Below are 18,239 nucleotides of genomic sequence, written 5' to 3' on the forward strand. Positions count from 1 at the left end.
GACTTGGGTTCGTGACAGGCGGAGCCAATCGGAGTAATTCTTCCGGGGCGATTGTCCAACTGCGGAAATGCGTCACCAGCCGGCAGCGCATGCAGTGATTCTGGACTCGACTCGACTCAGCCCAAATTCACTCTTGATGACTGTAACTGCTTCCGAGTTTCCGCCGTTCATTTTTGCTCAGCTTACTACAGTGCGCTGCTTTCTTCTCATCGACGTCTTCTACATACAAGATGGCCCCCCGAGCCCTACGGAAACTGCAGCGCGAGCAAGAACTGCAGAGGCAGGTCGCCGCAGCCCACAAAACATACGATGAGGATACCGAGGAATCGGAGGAGGAACAAGATGCTGAGGAAGGAATTTCCACGCCATCCCGGCCTACCAATGCTTTTGACATGTTGGAGCAAGTAGAAGATGAGGAACCTTCAGACACGGATGAGGGGGAGACGACGGCCCAACCAGCCCCAAGCGCACATTCTCCAGACGACATCCCCCGAGCCAGTGAAGTGACCGCGGTAAAGAGCAAAAGCAAAAAGAAGAAGAAGAAAGCCAAAGGCAAGAAGAAGGACAGCAGCAAAGGCCCCACACCTGCGGAACGAAAGGACGAGTCCGAAGATGAAATCGATCGGGCCTTGAAAGAGTTAGCCATCAAGGATGCCCAAGGGAGACCCGCCACAACCGACAGCCAACAGACCCCGGATTGGGAAGCCACAGCGACGAGGCTACTCGCTGTCGATTCACACAATTTCAATCCCACGAATGAGATGAAGAGCCTGTTCGGCAATATCGCTTTGGAAGGACAAGAGTCAAGGTCCGCCCCGCGCAACCAACGGCGACGTGAGCAGAATCTACAAGGAGGAGTCGACCTCGCTACAGCCCTAACTGGGAGGTATTGTGTAGCAAGTAAAGGCAAAGAACTTGGCTCCCTTGCGCATAGGCGCAATGTTTTCGTGCAGGGGAAGGAGGAGTGGCCCTTGGCGACCAGTGGTGGACTGAGCATGGAGCATGTCCCCGATCCGACGACCTTTGAGAAGCGCTATAACATCATGCACAACAACTTGTACCGAGAGGCGCAGATGCACTTCTTAATGGCGGTGGAGTCGATGGATCCACAGAAGATGGTTGGCTTGCTATCCATGTACCCCTATCATATCGCCACGCTGCTTCAAGTATCGGAAATCGCCAAACATCAGGGCGACCATGCAGTGTCCGGCGACTTGATCGAGCGAGCATTGTATACCTATGGCAAATCCGTTCACAGCTCTTTCCCTGCGTCCATGAGGAGCGGCGTTGCCCGCGTGCCCTTTGAAAAGCCAGCAAATCGCGAACTTTATCTGGCGATATGGCGATATATCAGAAACCTCGAAATGAGAGGCACGTGGCGGACGGCTTTTGAATGGGCCAAGCTACTTCTTCAGCTGAACACAAAAACGGATCCTTATGGGGTGACGTTGATGATCGACCAGCTCGCATTACGAGGTCGCCAACATGCACAGCTGATTGAACTATGTTCAGATGATGGGTATGGACCTTCGTGGGATTTTTTGCCCAACATCCAGATATCTCTGGCCCTAGCGTACCACAGGGCAGGCCGACCGAGAGATGCAAGGGAACAGCTTGCAGTTGCGATGCACAAATACCCCTATATCCTCTCTGCGCTGGCCACGGCTCTCGACATTTCCCCACTCCCAAAGGCCATTTGGGCGAAACTACCTTCCACCGATGCCGAAAAGTTGCACACGCAACTCTACGTCACCCGAGCCAAGGACCTTTGGAACACTCCCGAGACCATCAGCCTTCTCGTCGAGGTGGCCGAGACACTATCTCACTACAGAGCGGCGATAGCATCTGCACCGCCCGCGCCCACGTTGGAAATCTCGCTCGAAGAAGCCCGACATATCATGCTGCTGGAGATCCCGGCGCTCATTGCCCTCCTTCCCCGCCGATTCACGAGTATGCCAACCTCGTCATTTGACGTTCTGCCGCCGCCCGACTCATTATCGGACTTCGTCTTCCGAGCACCTGCAGCGGCTAGACGCGGCGACGGGACCATGCAAACCATCTTCAACGCCGCCGGCGCGACGGCAGGTGCGACAGGCAGTTTGTTACAACGCATCATGAGCTGGTTCCAGACACCTGCGGGGCCTGGCGATGTTGACGGCGAGTCCGAGGGCCAGGCGGCTCTGCGCAACTTGCAAGAACAGCTTGGTGGCGATGTGCCGCCCGAGATGATCGAGCAGCTCCTCCAGATCCATTTGGACGAGGCTACCGACCAGGACCAGCAGGGCGTCAATCCTGCTGGACTCGGAATGGCCGGAGGGTGGGACTACTACGAAGAAGCGGACCAGAACAATCCGACAGAGGACGATGACGCCGACAGCATGCCTGATCTCGAGCCCATTTCAGATGACGAAGAACAACCACAGCAGCCACAGCCGAGTGCGTCTCGAAACCCTCGTGCCGCTACTGTCGAAGAGGACGAAGCCGAAGACGAAGCAGAGCACGGCGCTGCACAGTCTTCACGCGGTACCCTTGGCCGCGCGGTGCTTCGCCATGTTGATTCTGATGATGAGGAAGATGGGGGGGAGCCAGCTGCCACCACCACGGGGGCTCAGCAACGGACGCAGCCTCAATCTGCTGCTGCACCAGACACTGCTAGTGCCGACCAGTCGACACAATTCAGCGACCCGCAGCGAGTGCAGCGCTGGCTGCTCACCGCCGGGCTGACGGATCTCCAGTCCAATCCGGACACGTTGGACACTTATGTCTCGCGACTCAAGTCCCTGCGTAAACCGCAGCAAGACTGGGTCGTGAATATGGTGCGCCAGCGCGCCGGTCCGGACCTGGAGGCCAGGCTGAGGCGAGCAATGGGCTGAATTTGAATTCTGCGGCACTGGCACTTCCAATTAGAGGATGGGATGATGAATTTTCATGAGGTAAAGCGGATATGGAATAATGATGACTCAAAAAGTAAAGGTTCCCAACGAAATCACCCCAGTTGAGACGAAGTGCGTTCCTAGAAGTGAGAGCGTTGGAAAACAGGACGGATCATTGGTTGCAGACAGTGACTCGCTGTCTGCTCACCTCACCTGATCAATACTGGAGGTAAAAGATGTTGGCCGCTGCCGCCTGCTTCTGCTTTCTGGAGAGGGTAGGCACTACTATACTGTACCGTAGCATTGGATAGAGAAGCATCGTCCCCCGGTTCGCTGGGCTTGCAGCCACATCTGAAGACCAGATTGCAATCAAAGGATTCCACAGTCCTACTATTGGCACTAGTCCTCTGTGAGCCTCGTTAATTGCAAATTCGCCTTGCGCATCAGCGTAAACTGCAGCCTCATAACACAACATTCATGTGCACATTCTGTGCTGTTGGTACTATTAGTAGGTGGTGTTCATAGCTGTTCCGCTCTTTATCCAAAGTTTTTGAAGCCCTGCTGGCTGATTGGGGAGAGCGGAGACATGATATAAAATTCGGGGAAAAAAGGGCACTGAGAATCGGACCAAGGATTTAAAAATCCAGTGTTTATCTTTTGTCTAAAACTTTTTGTATCAACTGGGGTGCACTAGTAATCGTACATACAAAAGGACTGGGAATCTGGTCTAGGAGCCACCTTCGTCCACCGACCCCGACTCTACTTCTTTGACGGTGTCTTGTTCCGCAGAGAAAAAAGGTAGGCGGTTGGTTGCTTTGATGCCAGGCCAGGAGGTTATTCAACTCTCGCAGCACTGCACAGCACCTCACTTTTCACCCACCCGCAGCAGAACCGAAAGATAGCGACCATGACTTCCCAAATGTCCCCTCTCCATTAGACCTGCTCATCCATGAACTTCGGGTATCGCGCAAACTGAAATTGACTTCTTCAACAATCATGCAAGCACAACGCTCGGTTTTCGAAAAAAAGAAAAAGAATTAACCTTTTTGGCCAGTGGTGGGCACTAAGCGCCGAAACACGTGTCGCTCGTCTTGCGTTCTGTTTCACAATTCCGAATCGTCCGAGTCATCGGCAGCGGACTGCCCATTATGCGTGAAGATCAGACCCGAAGGTGCCACGACTCCATAGGTTTCGGGACGCTTAGCAGCACTTTGCAAATCGACCAACAGCCGCTTGTATCCATCGCCGGGACCGTGGAATTTGCGGTCCATGCGCATCTTGTCTATCCTATCGGCCAGCGGCATTGTCGGCGGCTGCACAGGCTCATCATGTTCTTCTAGACCGGCATTGGCGAGAGCTCGTCGATTGCCAAATGCGCGATTGTCGCCGATCAGTGGCTTGGGAGACGTTGAGGTGCTGGTGATGATCTTTGGCATAGCAGCCGATGACGGAGCGACGAGGCTTGCAGTCTTTTCACCAAAAATCGACGGTGCACGGCGATGATCTGGATCTGCTGGATTCGGTGGCATCAGCGCAGGAGCGGTCAATGCCGATGCAGCGTTCGTCGTCGGTGCCGCTGAAGCCCATTTCGAAACAATGGTCTTTGAAGTCACGACTGATTTTGGTTTCGTGCTGGCCTTGGTATCGGCCGGTGACAAGCTTCGAGCCTCCACGGGAGGTTGTTTTGGCGCCGATGCGTTGACAGACATGTTCCAGTTGTTCCGCGCAGCCATAACCAAAGCCTCGTCAAATGTACGAGGTTTCGCTGGTAGTAGAAGCTCGGATGTGACTGCGGTCGATGACGGCACGACGGGGATCTTCTTATTCTCTGGAGCAATTGGCTCCCGAGGTTGGAACGGATTGGTCCTCAAAGTCGCTCGCGAGATGTTGTTTGAAGCAGCTGGTTCGGCCGCAGGCATCTGTTCAGGCTCGCTGATTGGGTCTGCATGAGCAGTTTTGTGGACGGTGATTTCTCGCGCCGCTGCTTCAGCTCCGTCGGCAGCTTTGTCAGGCTTCGCTACAGTCTCTGAGAGTGATTCTTTCAAGGCCAATACCTGGGCTTCAGGGACGTATCGAACACCGTTGATGAGAACAACCTTGTCCTTCCCGGCGACGAGGATATTGTTGCTCGTACCCTCAGGAATGGGCGAGTCCAAGAGACTGCCATTCTGCGAGACTGAGTCCGAGACTCCAACCTGGGGACTGACACCATTGTAATCCTGAAGTCCGACACCACCAGCTTCATCCTGGATTCCGAGACCGATGAGGTCTTCTGTGATATTGACTGAGGCCGGAAGCTGCTCTGTCTTTACTGACGAGGCGGAGAATCCAGACAATGCTGCCTGGCCTGATACTCCATCAGTATGTGTCGATAAGTCACGACGTGCCACAGTGGCATTGGTGGGAACGGCAGACAAGCTGAAGGGCACCTTTCGAACCCGTCCACCGCCACAATTTATCGTCAAATGTTGTTCAGGGGCAACCTGGTGGCCAGCCTGGGTAGGCTTTGCAGACGCTGGTATGTTGTTGTTCTCCTGCTGTCCCTGCAGATTGGGCTGTGGCAGCGAACCCGAATACTGGGTCGCCTGCGACAGAAACAGCGACGGATCCGCGGACAGGGCGCCGATGTATGACGGACGCGAGGGCAGGTTCTGGGCACGGGCATTTCCTGTGGCCGATCGTGCCTGCGCAGGCTTGCTGCTTGTGGTAGAAGACGCTTTTGACTGAGCATTGGCTTTCTTGCTCCTCAATGGGCTAACCGTGGAGGGAATTGCTCTGAGGGATGCAGCAGTAAGGCTAGCAGGGCCTGTCGGGAATGATTCAGTATCTTTCAGGGCTGCCGGTGGCCAGGGCCTATCTTGAATACCTCGGGTGGACTTCTTGTAGGAGCCTGGATTGGGACCAGCGGGCTTCCTACTATCCCCACTCTTCCGATTGCTGTGTCTATGGGTCAGGCATGTATCAAGGTGGGATGGATCCGTCTTACCCGAAGAGATTTTGTCCGCCACGGCCACCACCCGGTCGAAATGCACGGTCATCATACGTGTCGTTCAGGTCTATCGCACGGCCGAGTTCTTTCTCTTTCTCCAGCCTCTCCTGCTGTGTTCGATATCGATGGCTGTTCCCATCCGTGCCGCCGGCAAGAGGGTCGACCCCGGCAGAGGTGATCTTTGCCTCGTCGGTGTCGCCGAAAGCTGCAGCTTTGTCAGTGACCCAAAGCTAAACAATGAACTAGGTTTCTTACTACGCCACAAGTTTGCCTTCGAAGAATTTTGACTGGCAATTCTTGCTTCCTCGGTCCCTGCCCGTGCGGACTTCGGGATAATGGGCATGATGGGTGCTCGCCGTGGGCCATAATCGCTGGTTGTGATGTAGTCCGCAGTGGCCTGGCCTAAATCTTCCTAGGCGGAGGTCAGCCTGCGCAGTGTTGGTCTAGACAGAAGCGTGCTTACATCCATGATTCTCTTCAGGTCTTCCTTCTTCCGAGTGTTTGGAGACATTGGAGTTGGTCCATGATCTCGATCTGAATCGTCAAGATCCATTGCAGCCTGCCGCCGACGGGCCATGGCGGGCGGCCAAACGGCTTACTTCTCGTAGAAGTGACCGCAGAAGTGTGTACTGATGGTTGCGTCCTTGAGGCAAGATTGGAAAAGGGAATGTTTGCGGGCAGTTGGTGGCACAATAGGTGTATGCGCACAACAGAGAGGAGGCCAAGCAGTTGCTTCGATTTGAAGCTAACTACCAACGAAAGAAGCAGTTGAGGACTCCGGGCAGTTCAGGGTGAACGTTAGAGAGAACCAGAGGGAGAAGAAGAAAGAGGATGAGAAAGAGAAGAAGGAAACAGAGATGGCGCAGAGCGGACAGAAAAGGATGGTGCTGGTGAATTTGGCGTCCAATCCCACAATGAGCGTTGTGGAAACACGAGTGACTGAGACGGTACTCATATGCATGCTAACGTGCGTGTACAAAAGACATCGTCTGCGAGAATAAGAGACAGAGGGATATCCATGCGTAGGTGCGTTGGCAGGTATGCAAAGACAGATTCTGGTAAAGGAGGTTGTGGAGCGAGTTGACGCGAGTTGAGATCTGATAGTAGTAAACGCGAAAACAGCTAAAGGCAACATAACCATAACGCGAGATCTGCCACAGGATACACAACGCCGACTGTGCTTGGAATTAACTTAGGACAAGCAACAAGAACGAATATCGCCAGCGAAGTTGAACCGTCAAAGAAACCACAGGGCAAGTATTCCACAACGGCACGAACCAAACACTTTATCCCTGACTCAACATTGCCACTTCGCGTCCACCACAACATCCATCTCGAGTGTGAGCTTCAATGCAAAAAGTAGGTGCTGACCTAGCTTCGTGCTGCCACAGAGAATATCTCGTGGCCATCTGCAGATCAATGTTGGCCATTTGTTAAGCAGACTAGACCGAGATGCAGGAGCAGCCATGGTCATACGGCCTTGCTTTTGTTCTTTGAAAGGCTTGGTATTTCCATCAACGTCAATTCATTAACTCCTGTCCAGCTCGAGGCAGCCCTGCGCAGCCGGCGGCCAGCAACCGGCGAAAAATGGCCGGTAGAAGGCGCATACCATCATTGAGACCTGCAGTATCCAGTCACCTGAACCATGCCCTCAGTATCGGGCACTGCTGATAGCATGAACTGGGAGGGAAACGGATTTCCCAGCAGTGCATGGCAGAAACTCTCGCATTGGCACGATATATGAACACGGCGGAGGTTTAAAGAAAGCAGCATCTCGCCTTTTGGGGTCATCGGATACAAAGTTTGTTGGTTGTTGGATGACACCGGAAGCCTGGACCCGGGGCTAAGGACTCAGATGAATGGCTCCCCGCCAATTTTAGCATCTTCAGGGATACCAGTCCTCAGCCTCATGCTACGTTAGTATGAAGCAGGAAAGGAGGATTGGTAGCAGTGTGGACGGATACTTACTGAACGAGATACGAGATACGATTATCAAGGATCGTTTTTGTGCTCCGAGCGAGTCCACAACGTGCCTGAACACCGAGGACATTCATCATCAACACATCACCACTGCATTTCTACTATGATGGCCGGCCTTCTGTCCGTCTCTCCGGAGACTGCTTATGTTGAATAACAGCAAAAAAGGCTACTCAGGCTATGCTCATATAGTACTACATACGGCGGTCGGAATCGGACGAATGGCACGAGGGAGACCGAAGATACTACCTAGATACCAGGTACCCATCTGTGTGGTTCTGGTCACCCAAGTATTTTGGCAGTCGGCGAACAGGGCATTCCGGAGAAGTGAGCACTGTTCCCCCCTGCGTCCTACGATAGTATAATAATAATAATCACTACAAAAAGAATGCATACCAGATCCATGTAACTACAATATTGTACTTGTGCTAATAAAAGGACACCGCCTATTGAATGCTGCATTGGACAGCTTATCTGCAGTCTGACCCAGCAAATAATGCTACCTATAATTACCAGGTACGAACAAGCGAACCGGGGAGACAAGGGTTCCTCCCTAAAGTTCCAGGCCGGGCGCCCAACTGGAACCCGATAGTCAGCTGGGCGGGATCCGGAACTGGCCCAAGCTCCACTTGGTGCTTCCCCAACCTTCAAGCACCCGAGCCTGTGACTGGCTCCAACGGGTGCTAATGGAGAGTCCCCGGACACCGAGCTCGAGGGGCTGAGGTCAACTGTTCTCAGCTATACCGATGCCTGTGGAGGTGCCAGTGGTGTTGTAACTGCAGCCTGGGGCGAGAGTATGCGAGGGCGGCTTAAAAGGGACTCACGACAACGTGCTCTGGCCTGCTCGGAGCTGCATCTCAACCACTGGCACTGCACTGCACAACAGTCCCAGCAGCTTCTTGACACCTTACCTACTAGTATCACCATTCACCGTTCTTATCAGCCCACCCTCACACAGAGCTCCCTTCGTCCTGTCTACCGACACTATTCTTCCCGGTCACCGCCATTCTTCGTCTGTTTCATCCCGACTTCAGCCTTTATCTATCGTCTTCCCCCTCTTCGACGAGGCAGTCCGTCGTATGTACCCGCCGCAGGACTACATCGACCACAACATCTTTCACACCATTCATTGAAGTCGACACCACTCAATCTGCCACTCCCTGCCTTGCCAATCCTAAATCAATCTATCACCATGGCAGCTCCCCGGGCATCCTCGTTCAAGGCTTTACGCAACCTCCAACGCGCAGCCGGGTCGGGTCCGGCCAAACGCGGCCTTCACATTACAGGGGTCCACGCCTCGCCGAGGCCCATTGACCCAACACACAAGACAACCTACATGCCGTGGAATCTGCAAGATCTCCGTCAAGAATGCCAGAAGCGCGCGCTATCAGCCTCGGGCACAAAACATGAGTTGATCGACCGCCTTGCAGGCCATGACAGTCTGCAGGCAAGGGCTTTCTCCATAGCCATCAAACGGATTGCCATCGAGCAGACCAAGAAGCCTGTGTCGGGGTATGTAGCCTTCCACGTATTTTGACGACGACTTTTGACTGACATGGTGGTAGTCCATCGGAGACCGCTCCTCAGCGACACTTTAACACTTCCCGCGCACTAAAGGCGGTCCACGATAACTCAACGATTGATTTTGCTTACCTGCCCCGGTTGTATGACGAGCCGTACGGGCCTTCCCCAGCCGCCATTCGAGTTCCCATTCTGCCAGACATCAATTCGGAGAGCGCTGAAGCAGTATTGGACAAATACCCTGAGCTCGACGCTGCCGCGGGCGGATATCAAGACACCCAGGGCCACGATACGGTCATGAAGCCAGAGATTGTAGCAGTGGACGATGCATTGGGAAGTCCAGCAAGTGCTCTGAGCGATGTGCACGATGGCCATCATGCAACGGAAATGTCGGTCGAGCAGCTCACTGCATTGACTGAAACTGTAGGCAAGAGTGCTCGCCAATTCGTGGACATGGTCAAGGACAAAGATGAAGCGACCATTCGCAAGATCTGGACTGGTTTTCTCGATGACTTGTTTGGTGGACCACAGAAAGGAGCCAAAGCATGAACAGTGCAGTGCCACGCAAGCGCTATAACCAGCCCCCAGATGTGCTGCTAGAACAAATCCTCCTTGCACTCACGCTGTACGCAATGGTTGGGAGATGATTCGTACTCTATAGTTGTATTCCATCTTTAATTCCGTGCGCACAGCGCACTTTTTGAGCCATGAGATGGTGTGTTTATGCACTGGTGGAGCGGGTTTCAAATTGATGATGATTACCCAGAATCCTGCAAAGGGTTCGCGGCTCGCATGTGTCACCGTGGCGGAGGCTGCGGATGCCGTTGTCTCTGATCTCGCTCCACCACAACATCCACGTCAAGCCAACACCAGAGTCCTCGACCACTCCTGGTGCTGACATTGGGCGTCCGTACTTCTTTTGGCATCGCTTGGCGGTGGCTCGAATACGGGCAGCCTGAGGTACTCTACGCAGGAACCGCCAGACATCGAATTCCCCAGCCGCAGCTATGTCCACTGGCACGTCAGGCGAAACTCCATCTGTCTGTCCTCAAGCCGGGTCTGGTCACCGCCGCAATGCTGCCCCCGGACTGAGTCTGGCACAGGTCAATCATGCCTTTAGACATGCCTTTCGTACAAGAGTGTGGACACGACACTTCCATGCCCTCTGAAGGGATCTGGTAATCGAATCTATGTACGGCGTGGCATGCTTTGCGCAACACATTCTTTGAGGGCCAATCCGGGTGGCATGTGGCAGGTGATCGTCAGGTACGCGAGTAGGAACGTCTCCATCTCCCATTTTTGCGCTCCATCCAGCGTCCACTTTCGCTTGTGTGGCTTCAGCCCCCCTGGCGAGATGACCCGCCAAAACAGCCCAGCGGCCCAAGAGCCCTTGGCGATGGCGTCTCCAGCATTGGCAGGGACGCCAGAGACATCGAGGGTTCATGGAGCCGACACATCACTACTACTAGGTTGCCGCTGTCCCAGCACCGAGCCTCAGATCTCGACTCTCATTCTCTGCGCTCTACAAACATATGTCCATCCGCAGATCCTCATCTTCTGGCATCCTCCACGTTTATTATCGTCGTACTTCTACACCATTGTACAGCTCTGGGATCTCTTAATTGAGTATCTCCTCTTCTTTTATCACCTCGTCTACTCAAATCTTCTGCTATAGCATCTATGTTCCTTTCACTTTTGGGCTGGATACCGAATGGAAGCATCTGAAAACGTTATAATATAATCTTGGGCAGGCTCCTCTGGATTACACAACAATATAAAAGAGCGGGAAAGGACACACGCTAGTCACTTGATTCGAGCGCAAACACACCCCGAACCATGCATCGAAGATGGCTGTCATTACCGTTACTGTCAAGTTGCGTGTCCGCATTCTATCCTTACCAGAGCAGCGATGGAGGAGACTCCAAAAGCAAAAGATTCATTCCTCTGAATCTAGAATCTCCGTCATCAGATGACACGGGAGTGGTGACTGTTGACATACAAAAATTGCCCGTTAGTCATGCACCATTTGTCGAAGTCGAGCCGCGCTAACTTTTCCTCAGGTCAAGCGAGACAACAAGTTCTCCGTAGTGCTGTCGTCTGAGCCCAGCATGCCTAACGCTATGGCGATCAGCCAAGACGGTCAGGATTATACTTATTTCTCAACCATAAAAGTCGGTTCGAAAGGTCAAGAGATGTACATGCTGCTAGACACCGGATCAGCCAACACCTGGGTTATGGGGTCCAATTGCACTTCGAATGCTTGCAAGATTCATAACACTTTTGGCCCATCAGACTCCACGACGCTACAAACGACCACGCAAGCGTGGAGTATGAGTTATGGGACTGGCGAAGTACAAGGGTTGGTGGTCAAAGATACGATCAGTTTCGCCAATTACAGCCTCGAGATGGGATTTGGCCTCGCATCCAACGCGTCGGATGATTTTAACAGTTATCCTATGGACGGCATTTTAGGTCTTGGACGGGCTAGCTCCGATCAACTCGGCACCGAGACTGTGATGACGGTGTTGAGCAAGCAAGGTGATCTCGCCGACAACATTGTTGGCATTCACCTGCAGCGAAACTCGGATGGAGCGAAGGACGGCCAGATTACTTTTGGTGGAGTCGACAAGTCGAGGTTCACCAGCAAGATCGGCTACACCAAGACCGCCAACCAGGATAGCTGGGAGATTGCCGCCGACGATGCCGGGGTAGACGGCAAAGCAGCAGGCTTCAGCGGAAAGAGTGCCATCATCGACACCGGAACGTCTTACGTGCTCATGCCGCCTGCAGATGCCGCTACACTACATAACTTGATTCCCGGGAGCTCCAAGTCCGGTGAGATTTTTACTGTACCCTGCTCGACCACCGCAAACGTGTATTTCCGCTTTTCCGGCGTCAACTACACAATTTCTCCCAAGGACTATGTGGGCAAGCAAAGCGGGAGTGGGTGTCAGAGCAACATCATCGGCCATCAGGCCTTCGGTGCGGATGAGTGGATTCTGGGCGATGTTTTCCTCAAGAACGTCTATACCGTTTTCGACTATGGGAATAATCGCATAGGTTTCGGGACGAAATCGAGCACAGATGACTCGGCTTCTTCATCCACAACCGCTGCATCGTCGAGCGGAACTTCCTCGCCAACTTCGAAAGCTTCGAGCAGTGCGTCAGGGTCGGCGTCGCACACATCGGCTAAGTCATCGGAAACGATGACCACTACAGCAAGCGGAAGCAGTTCGACAGGGTCTGCAGACGCAACATCAACGAGCTCGGCTGGCGACAGCAGTCCGTTTGGCGACTCAAGCACAAGCAAAAATACCGGTGATCGGACAGCCGTCCCCCTCCTTTCAGTTTTGTTGCTTATTTCTGTGACGGGATTTATTATCTGAGCTATGATGCGCATATCAGCATGCTACTGTTGATAGACATAGACGATGGAGTACATATCTACCTAATATTGAATGATTGGTCTTACGCCAGGTGGCCGAATGAATGAATGCAACAGGCAAGAGTCACTTAAAGAGCCGGGATAGTTGGGCACGAGAAATGACAAAGCCGTTTAGAAACCCTTCATAATACTAGTACTTTCACCTGCTTGCATGAGAGAGCTCAGAGTTGTGTCACATCCAAGACGATAGATACTACCTAGGTACCCTAGGAGCATTGGGGGCAGTGTTCTATCATCCCTTGATGATTATGAGGTCCACGTTGATGGCGCCCCGGCCTTGGCAGCGCATGTCACTTTAGTCGGAGTGCTTAGCCCTGGACTCCAGAGATAACACGGAGTCCGTCTTGATCATCCTAAGGCTGACCTCTCTCGAACCACATGGGCGAGATGCACAAGGTGCGCGATGACAGCAGTTGACGATGGTTCCCATGAATCAGTCATACAAACTCCTAATGGCGACCTCGAGAGCTACGATCCCCTCCTTTCCAATTCCTCAGTCGAGGACACCTCTACCTTGACGCGCGATGAGGCCCCGCCCTCCAATGAGGCTCGCCCTCCTTACGAGCGACAGTCTTCATTATACCACCCTCGCCCCGACGGCACACCCAGAACTCCCAACCGGGTACGGTTCGATCTCGATGACCATGCTTCTGCCAATGAACATGAGCGAGAAGAATCCTTGGACGAGGAGGATTTCCTCCACTCGCCCGGTCAACAGGCGCCTCTCTTAACCGACATCACACCGCCGGCGGACTCGCCCTTTCGATCGGAAGCTTTCCAACCAGAAGAATATCTGCCAGATGCCAGGCCTAAGAGTGGAATGCCCAGTGCTTTCATGAACATGGCCAACTCTATTATCGGAGCGGGCATCATTGGGCAACCCTACGCGTTCCGCCAGGCAGGCTTGACAATGGGGATTTTGCTGCTTGTTGCCCTTACGGTCACAGTGGATTGGACAATCCGGTTGATTGTGATTAACAGCAAATTGTCTGGGGCGGACTCATTCCAAGCAACCATGCAACATTGCTTCGGGAAGAGCGGACTGGTTGCGATTTCCGTGGCGCAGTGGGCATTTGCCTTTGGTGGAATGATCGCTTTCTGCATCATTGTGGGAGATACCATTCCCCATGTGCTTGAAGCATTGTTTCCCGGGCTCAGTCAAGTTCCGTTCCTCTGGCTCCTCACTGACCGAAGGGCGGTTATTGTACTCTTCATCCTGGGCATCAGTTGGCCCTTGAGCTTGTACAGGGACATTGCCAAGGTAGGAGCCACTATCTTGACTCTGGTACGGTTTGTTCTGACTGTTACAGCTCTCCAAGGCCTCGACGCTGGCATTGATCAGCATGTTCATTATCATTCTGACGGTGGTCACCCAAGGAGCCATCGTGGACCCGGAGCTTCGAGGAAGTCTCAAAGGTCTTCTGTTCGTCAACGACGGCTTCTTTCAGGCAGTTGGGGTGATATCATTTGGTACGCTTATATATACTCAGGAGTAATAGTCGACTAACAGTGCCTGCAGCGTTCGTCTGCCACCACAACTCCTTACTGATCTACGGTTCTTTGAAAACACCCACGTTGGATCGTTTCTCGGCCGTTACGCATTACAGCACCTTCATCTCGCTAGTTGCGTGTCTCATTATGGCGGTCGTGGGGTTCCTCACGTTTGGCGACAAAACCAAGGGAAATGTACTCAACAATTTCCCTCCGCAAGGCCATCTTATGGTCCAAGTTGCCCGACTATGTTTTGGGCTGAATATGCTGACCACGCTGCCTCTGGAATGTTTCGTCTGTCGAGAGGTGATGAACAACTACTGGTTTCCAGAGGAGCCATATCAACCCAACAGGCATTTGATATTCAGCAGCGCTCTTGTTGTTTCGGCCATGGGCATCAGCCTGATCACCTGCGACCTTGGGGCGGTGTTTGAACTGATCGGCGCCACCAGTGCTTGTGCACTTGCATACATCCTTCCTCCGCTGTGCTATATCAAATTAAGCACCCGGAGTTGGAAGACCATACCTGCAGTGGCTTGTATTATATTTGGCTTTGCTGTCATGACGGTCAGTTTGGTGCTGGCCACGAAGAAAATGATTAGAAGTGAGTCTGGAACTGCAAATTTGGTCGTCGTGTTGGCTGTACTAACTTATTTTGCTTTAGATGAAGGCGAACCCCATCAGTGCTGAACTAGAAATTTATTAGAAGATGACCCTGTGGAGCACCTGAAACGGCCGCCGTTGAACGTCTACCATACCCTAGATATGAGCCTGGCCACGTAACCCTGCTAGACTATGACAATATCATTGCCATCAATTTTAAAGCAAGCTTGAACCGGGAATCACGATCCTTACGTACTCGACCACAGAGCTTGAACAGAATTTGGAGGACATTATTGTGCTTCTCGAGAGAACTTTTGAGCTACGTGGTTACCATGTGTTTGGGGCCTTCTATTCCCTCCACAAGCCAATCACCTTTGCGGGAAGTGGTCTGCATGAGGTATGTTGCACTGCAGTATGCTGTTGATTTTACAGGCAGACTGCCGATCGGACCCCTATGTCAGAAAGGAGCCTCTCCCTGTTAAATTATCATTCACCGGCAGATACTGGGCATGAGGCTGCGTCGTTCTACGAGACAAGGCTGGGGCCGTAGTGGTGGGAAATGAACCGGATCAACGGCTGAGAGAAAGTCTCCGTTAGGTAAGCTTGGATAGTCGGCACGGATGGTGCCGTGGATGTGTGACAGAGGTGAGATGATGAGATGCAGTGCTGCTACAGGTTGATATGTTGTATAGTAGCATGGTCGCAGGACCGCAGGACTGGTAGTGGAATATAGCTGAGTAGTAAACCATGCAAACCGGCCCTGATTGGGCATGATGCTTGATAGAGGCATTGGGAAGCCTTGATGATGTGGCGGTGGACTGGGTTTGATGACGCCGGATTGTGGGAGGTTCGAGGTGTGGTTCTGCCTCTCCTCCAATCGGCGCCCTGCCTGTGGTGCCTGCGGTGCTTCTTTACCCCTGAACGCCCGTTTCCATCCTCGTCAATCGTGCGACACCAGCTTGCTCCCTTTTCTGATTCTGCTGCTTCACCATCATCCATCCACTCTTGTCTCCTCCCGTGTCCCTTACCACCGTTTCATGCTGGATCTTGACTCTCTGCAGTCCACCCTGGGATATGGCCGGGTTGGGCCCTGCTCACTTCCAGACACCTCCATAGTCCCCTACAATTTCCTTGCCATCCAACCAGTCCAAGATGAATCAATTTAACTGTTGTGTCTGTTTTCCTCTTTACTTCTTCCTTTTGTCTTCTCTGCCATTGTTCTCTGTCTTGTTCATCTCGCCGTCATTCTTTCGAGCTCTGTTTCCATCGTCCCAGCGACGTCAGTCATTCCTTTCCATTGCTCCATTCAGTCCTTCATTATTAGACACATTTGACATTCTTTCCTTCTGCGGGTTGATTCCGCCACAGACAGACAAGAGACAGTTTGACAGGTCCCTGAAAAGGCAAACCCAAACAAGGACTAGCAGCTTTTGCCGGACAAGACAGGAAAAATGCAGTTGAAAACGCTGGCAGTTGTGGTGGCTTCGTTGACACTGGCGCAGGCTCGCCCTGGTGGCGTGCTCTATGGGCGTCAGTTCGGGAATGACACCACAACTACTACTACAACTACCACGGACTTGAGTGCCCCGGAGTCAGGAACAACAACGACGTCGACGACCCTGCCCGTTCTGGCCGTGGCTACCAGCAGCACCACTTCCGTTGACCCAACCACCAGCACCACCCCAAGTGCCGCTGACCCAACCACTACCACTACCTCTACCAGCGCCACAACGACTACCACCACGACTACTACCAGCAGCAGCACCACTACCACTACCAGTGCTGCTACAACCACATCGATCAGCATCCCTGTTGAGGTTGTGTCCAACAACAGCTCCACCACTGCTGCTACTACTACTGCTACCACCACTGATCCTTCCAGTCTGCCTGTCAACGCTATCTCAACGACCAGTTCGACGACGAACGCAACTTCAAACAGCGATTGGGCAGACTGGACCAGAACAGCAAGCAGTAGTACGTCGAGTGCTGCAAGCGGCACTACTACATCGACCTCGGCCACAACCACGTCCAGCGAGAACAAAGTGGCAGATGCAACGAGATCGTCGACCACAAGCTCGAGCAACATAACTAGTGAAACAGGGGTTAAAAATGCAGCAACCTCCACCACCAGCACGACCAGTGCCGCTTCGGCTGGATCGACAAGCACCACGTCGACCTCTGTCAAACCTGTGGTTAACGTAGGCCAAAGTACAACTACTGCCGAAGCAAGCCTGTCTGGGCCGGAAACACTCACGACATTCGTCACAGCTAGCGAAACCCCTGTGGTCAGCACGACCGTGGAGGAATCTACCATGACCTTGACGATGGGGGCTGGCAACTCGGCGTCAGTGGTGACCACGACCATTCGCATGACCAAGACATTCACCATGACGAGCACGGTATATGCCACCATCACCCGAGCATCAGGTCAACCCGGGGGCGCAGGAGGCTTCACCAACGTGGCTGCTGCCGAGAGCGGTGAGCGCACAATGACGCTGACGGTGGAAACTACCCCTACCTCGACTGTTAATGTTCAAGCGGTGTCGTCTGGCAAGGCTGGAGCTGGCACCGGTTCTGGATCAGGCTCAGGCTCAGGCTCAGGCTCAGGCTCAGGCTCAGGCTCGGGCTCTAGCTCTGGTTCCGGCTCAGGCTCAGGCTCAGGCTCGGGCTCTAGCTCTGGTTCCGGCTCCGGCTCTGGTTCTGGATCTGGATCGGGCTCTGGTTCTGGCAGTGCATGTGGTGTTGAATATGTTACTGTCACTCAACTGGTACAGAGCACCATTACCGTCACGGCTACTCCAAGCGAAGTCAAGTCTACCAAGCCTACAGCACCAGTGGCAGTTGCTGATGTTACGACAACCACGGTAGCTACAAGCACGTCAGCGAGCGCCTCAAGCATTCACACTGGTTATGGCTTTGGTAACGGAACGGGCGTTGACACCGGGAAGAATCAGATCGCCAGTTCCGGGTTCCTGACTGTGTCCAGCAAGGCTACCCCATCAGGATGGAAACCATGAACGGTGCAGTCGGTAGCAGCGGATGGTATGGAGCGGAGGTGACGCAGGAAGGTTGAACCTGCCGGGATATATATGTTCGATTCTCGTATAGCCCTTTTTCAAGTTCTTGTTCTCATCTATTCCTCCGGGACTTGTCCCAGACTAGAGATTTTGAAACTACATTGATCTTAGGAGAAAGCATGATCAGATGACCAAGATACAATGTGCAGTACCTTTTCCTGTCCATGAATTGTTGCTAATTTCGCCATAGGTCCAATACCACCGCCTCTCTACTTGTCCCCACCTTACCAGGTAATCCAGCACCGGAAAAGCAGGAAAAATGC

General features: G+C 53.1%; 6 protein-coding genes across 6 annotated transcripts; 5 read left to right on the forward strand and 1 right to left on the reverse strand.

Annotated features, from left to right (window-relative positions):
• The first annotated feature begins 100 nt into the window (after positions 1-100).
• On the forward strand, positions 101-3,322 carry HMPREF1120_03763 (uncharacterized protein). The gene has a single exon (XM_009157846.1). It carries the CDS (start codon positions 231-233, stop codon positions 2,871-2,873), a length of 2,643 nt encoding a protein of 880 aa, XP_009156094.1. The 5' UTR covers positions 101-230; the 3' UTR covers positions 2,874-3,322.
• A 173-nt stretch (positions 3,323-3,495) lies between these two features.
• On the reverse strand, positions 3,496-7,973 carry HMPREF1120_03764 (uncharacterized protein). The gene is made up of 6 exons (XM_009157847.1): positions 7,831-7,973; positions 6,326-7,768; positions 6,118-6,274; positions 5,860-6,067; positions 5,740-5,810; positions 3,496-5,679 (listed from the first exon to the last, which is right to left on the reverse strand). The coding sequence occupies exons 2-6, from the start codon at positions 6,437-6,439 to the stop codon at positions 3,977-3,979; spliced, it is 2,253 nt and encodes a 750-aa protein (XP_009156095.1). The 5' UTR covers positions 6,440-7,768; positions 7,831-7,973; the 3' UTR covers positions 3,496-3,976.
• A 1,058-nt stretch (positions 7,974-9,031) lies between these two features.
• On the forward strand, positions 9,032-9,909 carry HMPREF1120_03765 (uncharacterized protein; the record flags this gene model as incomplete). Its single annotated transcript, XM_009157848.1, has 2 exons — positions 9,032-9,351; positions 9,405-9,909. 2 exons carry the CDS (start codon positions 9,032-9,034, stop codon positions 9,907-9,909), a joined length of 825 nt encoding a protein of 274 aa, XP_009156096.1.
• Positions 9,910-11,196: 1,287 nt separating this feature from the next.
• Positions 11,197-12,746, forward strand: HMPREF1120_03766 (cathepsin D; the record flags this gene model as incomplete). The annotated part of the gene is made up of 2 exons (XM_009157849.1): positions 11,197-11,370; positions 11,421-12,746. 2 exons carry the CDS (start codon positions 11,197-11,199, stop codon positions 12,744-12,746), a joined length of 1,500 nt encoding a protein of 499 aa, XP_009156097.1.
• A 462-nt stretch (positions 12,747-13,208) lies between these two features.
• HMPREF1120_03767 (uncharacterized protein) lies at positions 13,209-14,986 on the forward strand (the record flags this gene model as incomplete). Its single annotated transcript, XM_009157850.1, has 4 exons — positions 13,209-14,066; positions 14,116-14,275; positions 14,325-14,900; positions 14,961-14,986. The coding sequence occupies 4 exons, from the start codon at positions 13,209-13,211 to the stop codon at positions 14,984-14,986; spliced, it is 1,620 nt and encodes a 539-aa protein (XP_009156098.1).
• Positions 14,987-16,350: 1,364 nt separating this feature from the next.
• Positions 16,351-17,916, forward strand: HMPREF1120_03768 (uncharacterized protein; the record flags this gene model as incomplete). Its single annotated transcript, XM_009157851.1, has 1 exon — positions 16,351-17,916. The coding sequence occupies one exon, from the start codon at positions 16,351-16,353 to the stop codon at positions 17,914-17,916; it is 1,566 nt and encodes a 521-aa protein (XP_009156099.1).
• Between the last annotated feature and the right edge of the window lie 323 nt (positions 17,917-18,239).

Source organism: Exophiala dermatitidis, assembly GCF_000230625.1.
Source record: "Exophiala dermatitidis NIH/UT8656 unplaced genomic scaffold supercont1.3, whole genome shotgun sequence".
NCBI lineage: Eukaryota > Fungi > Ascomycota > Eurotiomycetes > Chaetothyriales > Herpotrichiellaceae > Exophiala > Exophiala dermatitidis.

What these genes read in the sequence shown, in the direction of transcription:
- HMPREF1120_03763 (XM_009157846.1), top strand. Translation starts at nt 231, where the DNA reads ATGGCCCCCCGAGCCCTACGGAAACTGCAGCGCGAGCAAGAACTGCAG.
- HMPREF1120_03764 (XM_009157847.1), bottom strand. Translation starts at nt 6,439, where the DNA reads ATGGCCCGTCGGCGGCAGGCTGCAATGGATCTTGACGATTCAGATCGA. An exon ending in ACCTGAAGAGAATCATGGAT is followed by an intron (nt 6,275 to 6,325) that starts GTAAGCACGCTT and finishes ACCTCCGCCTAG; the next exon opens with GAAGATTTAGGCCAGGCCAC. An exon ending in GGCGGACAAAATCTCTTCGG is followed by an intron (nt 5,811 to 5,859) that starts GTAAGACGGATC and finishes CCATAGACACAG; the next exon opens with CAATCGGAAGAGTGGGGATA.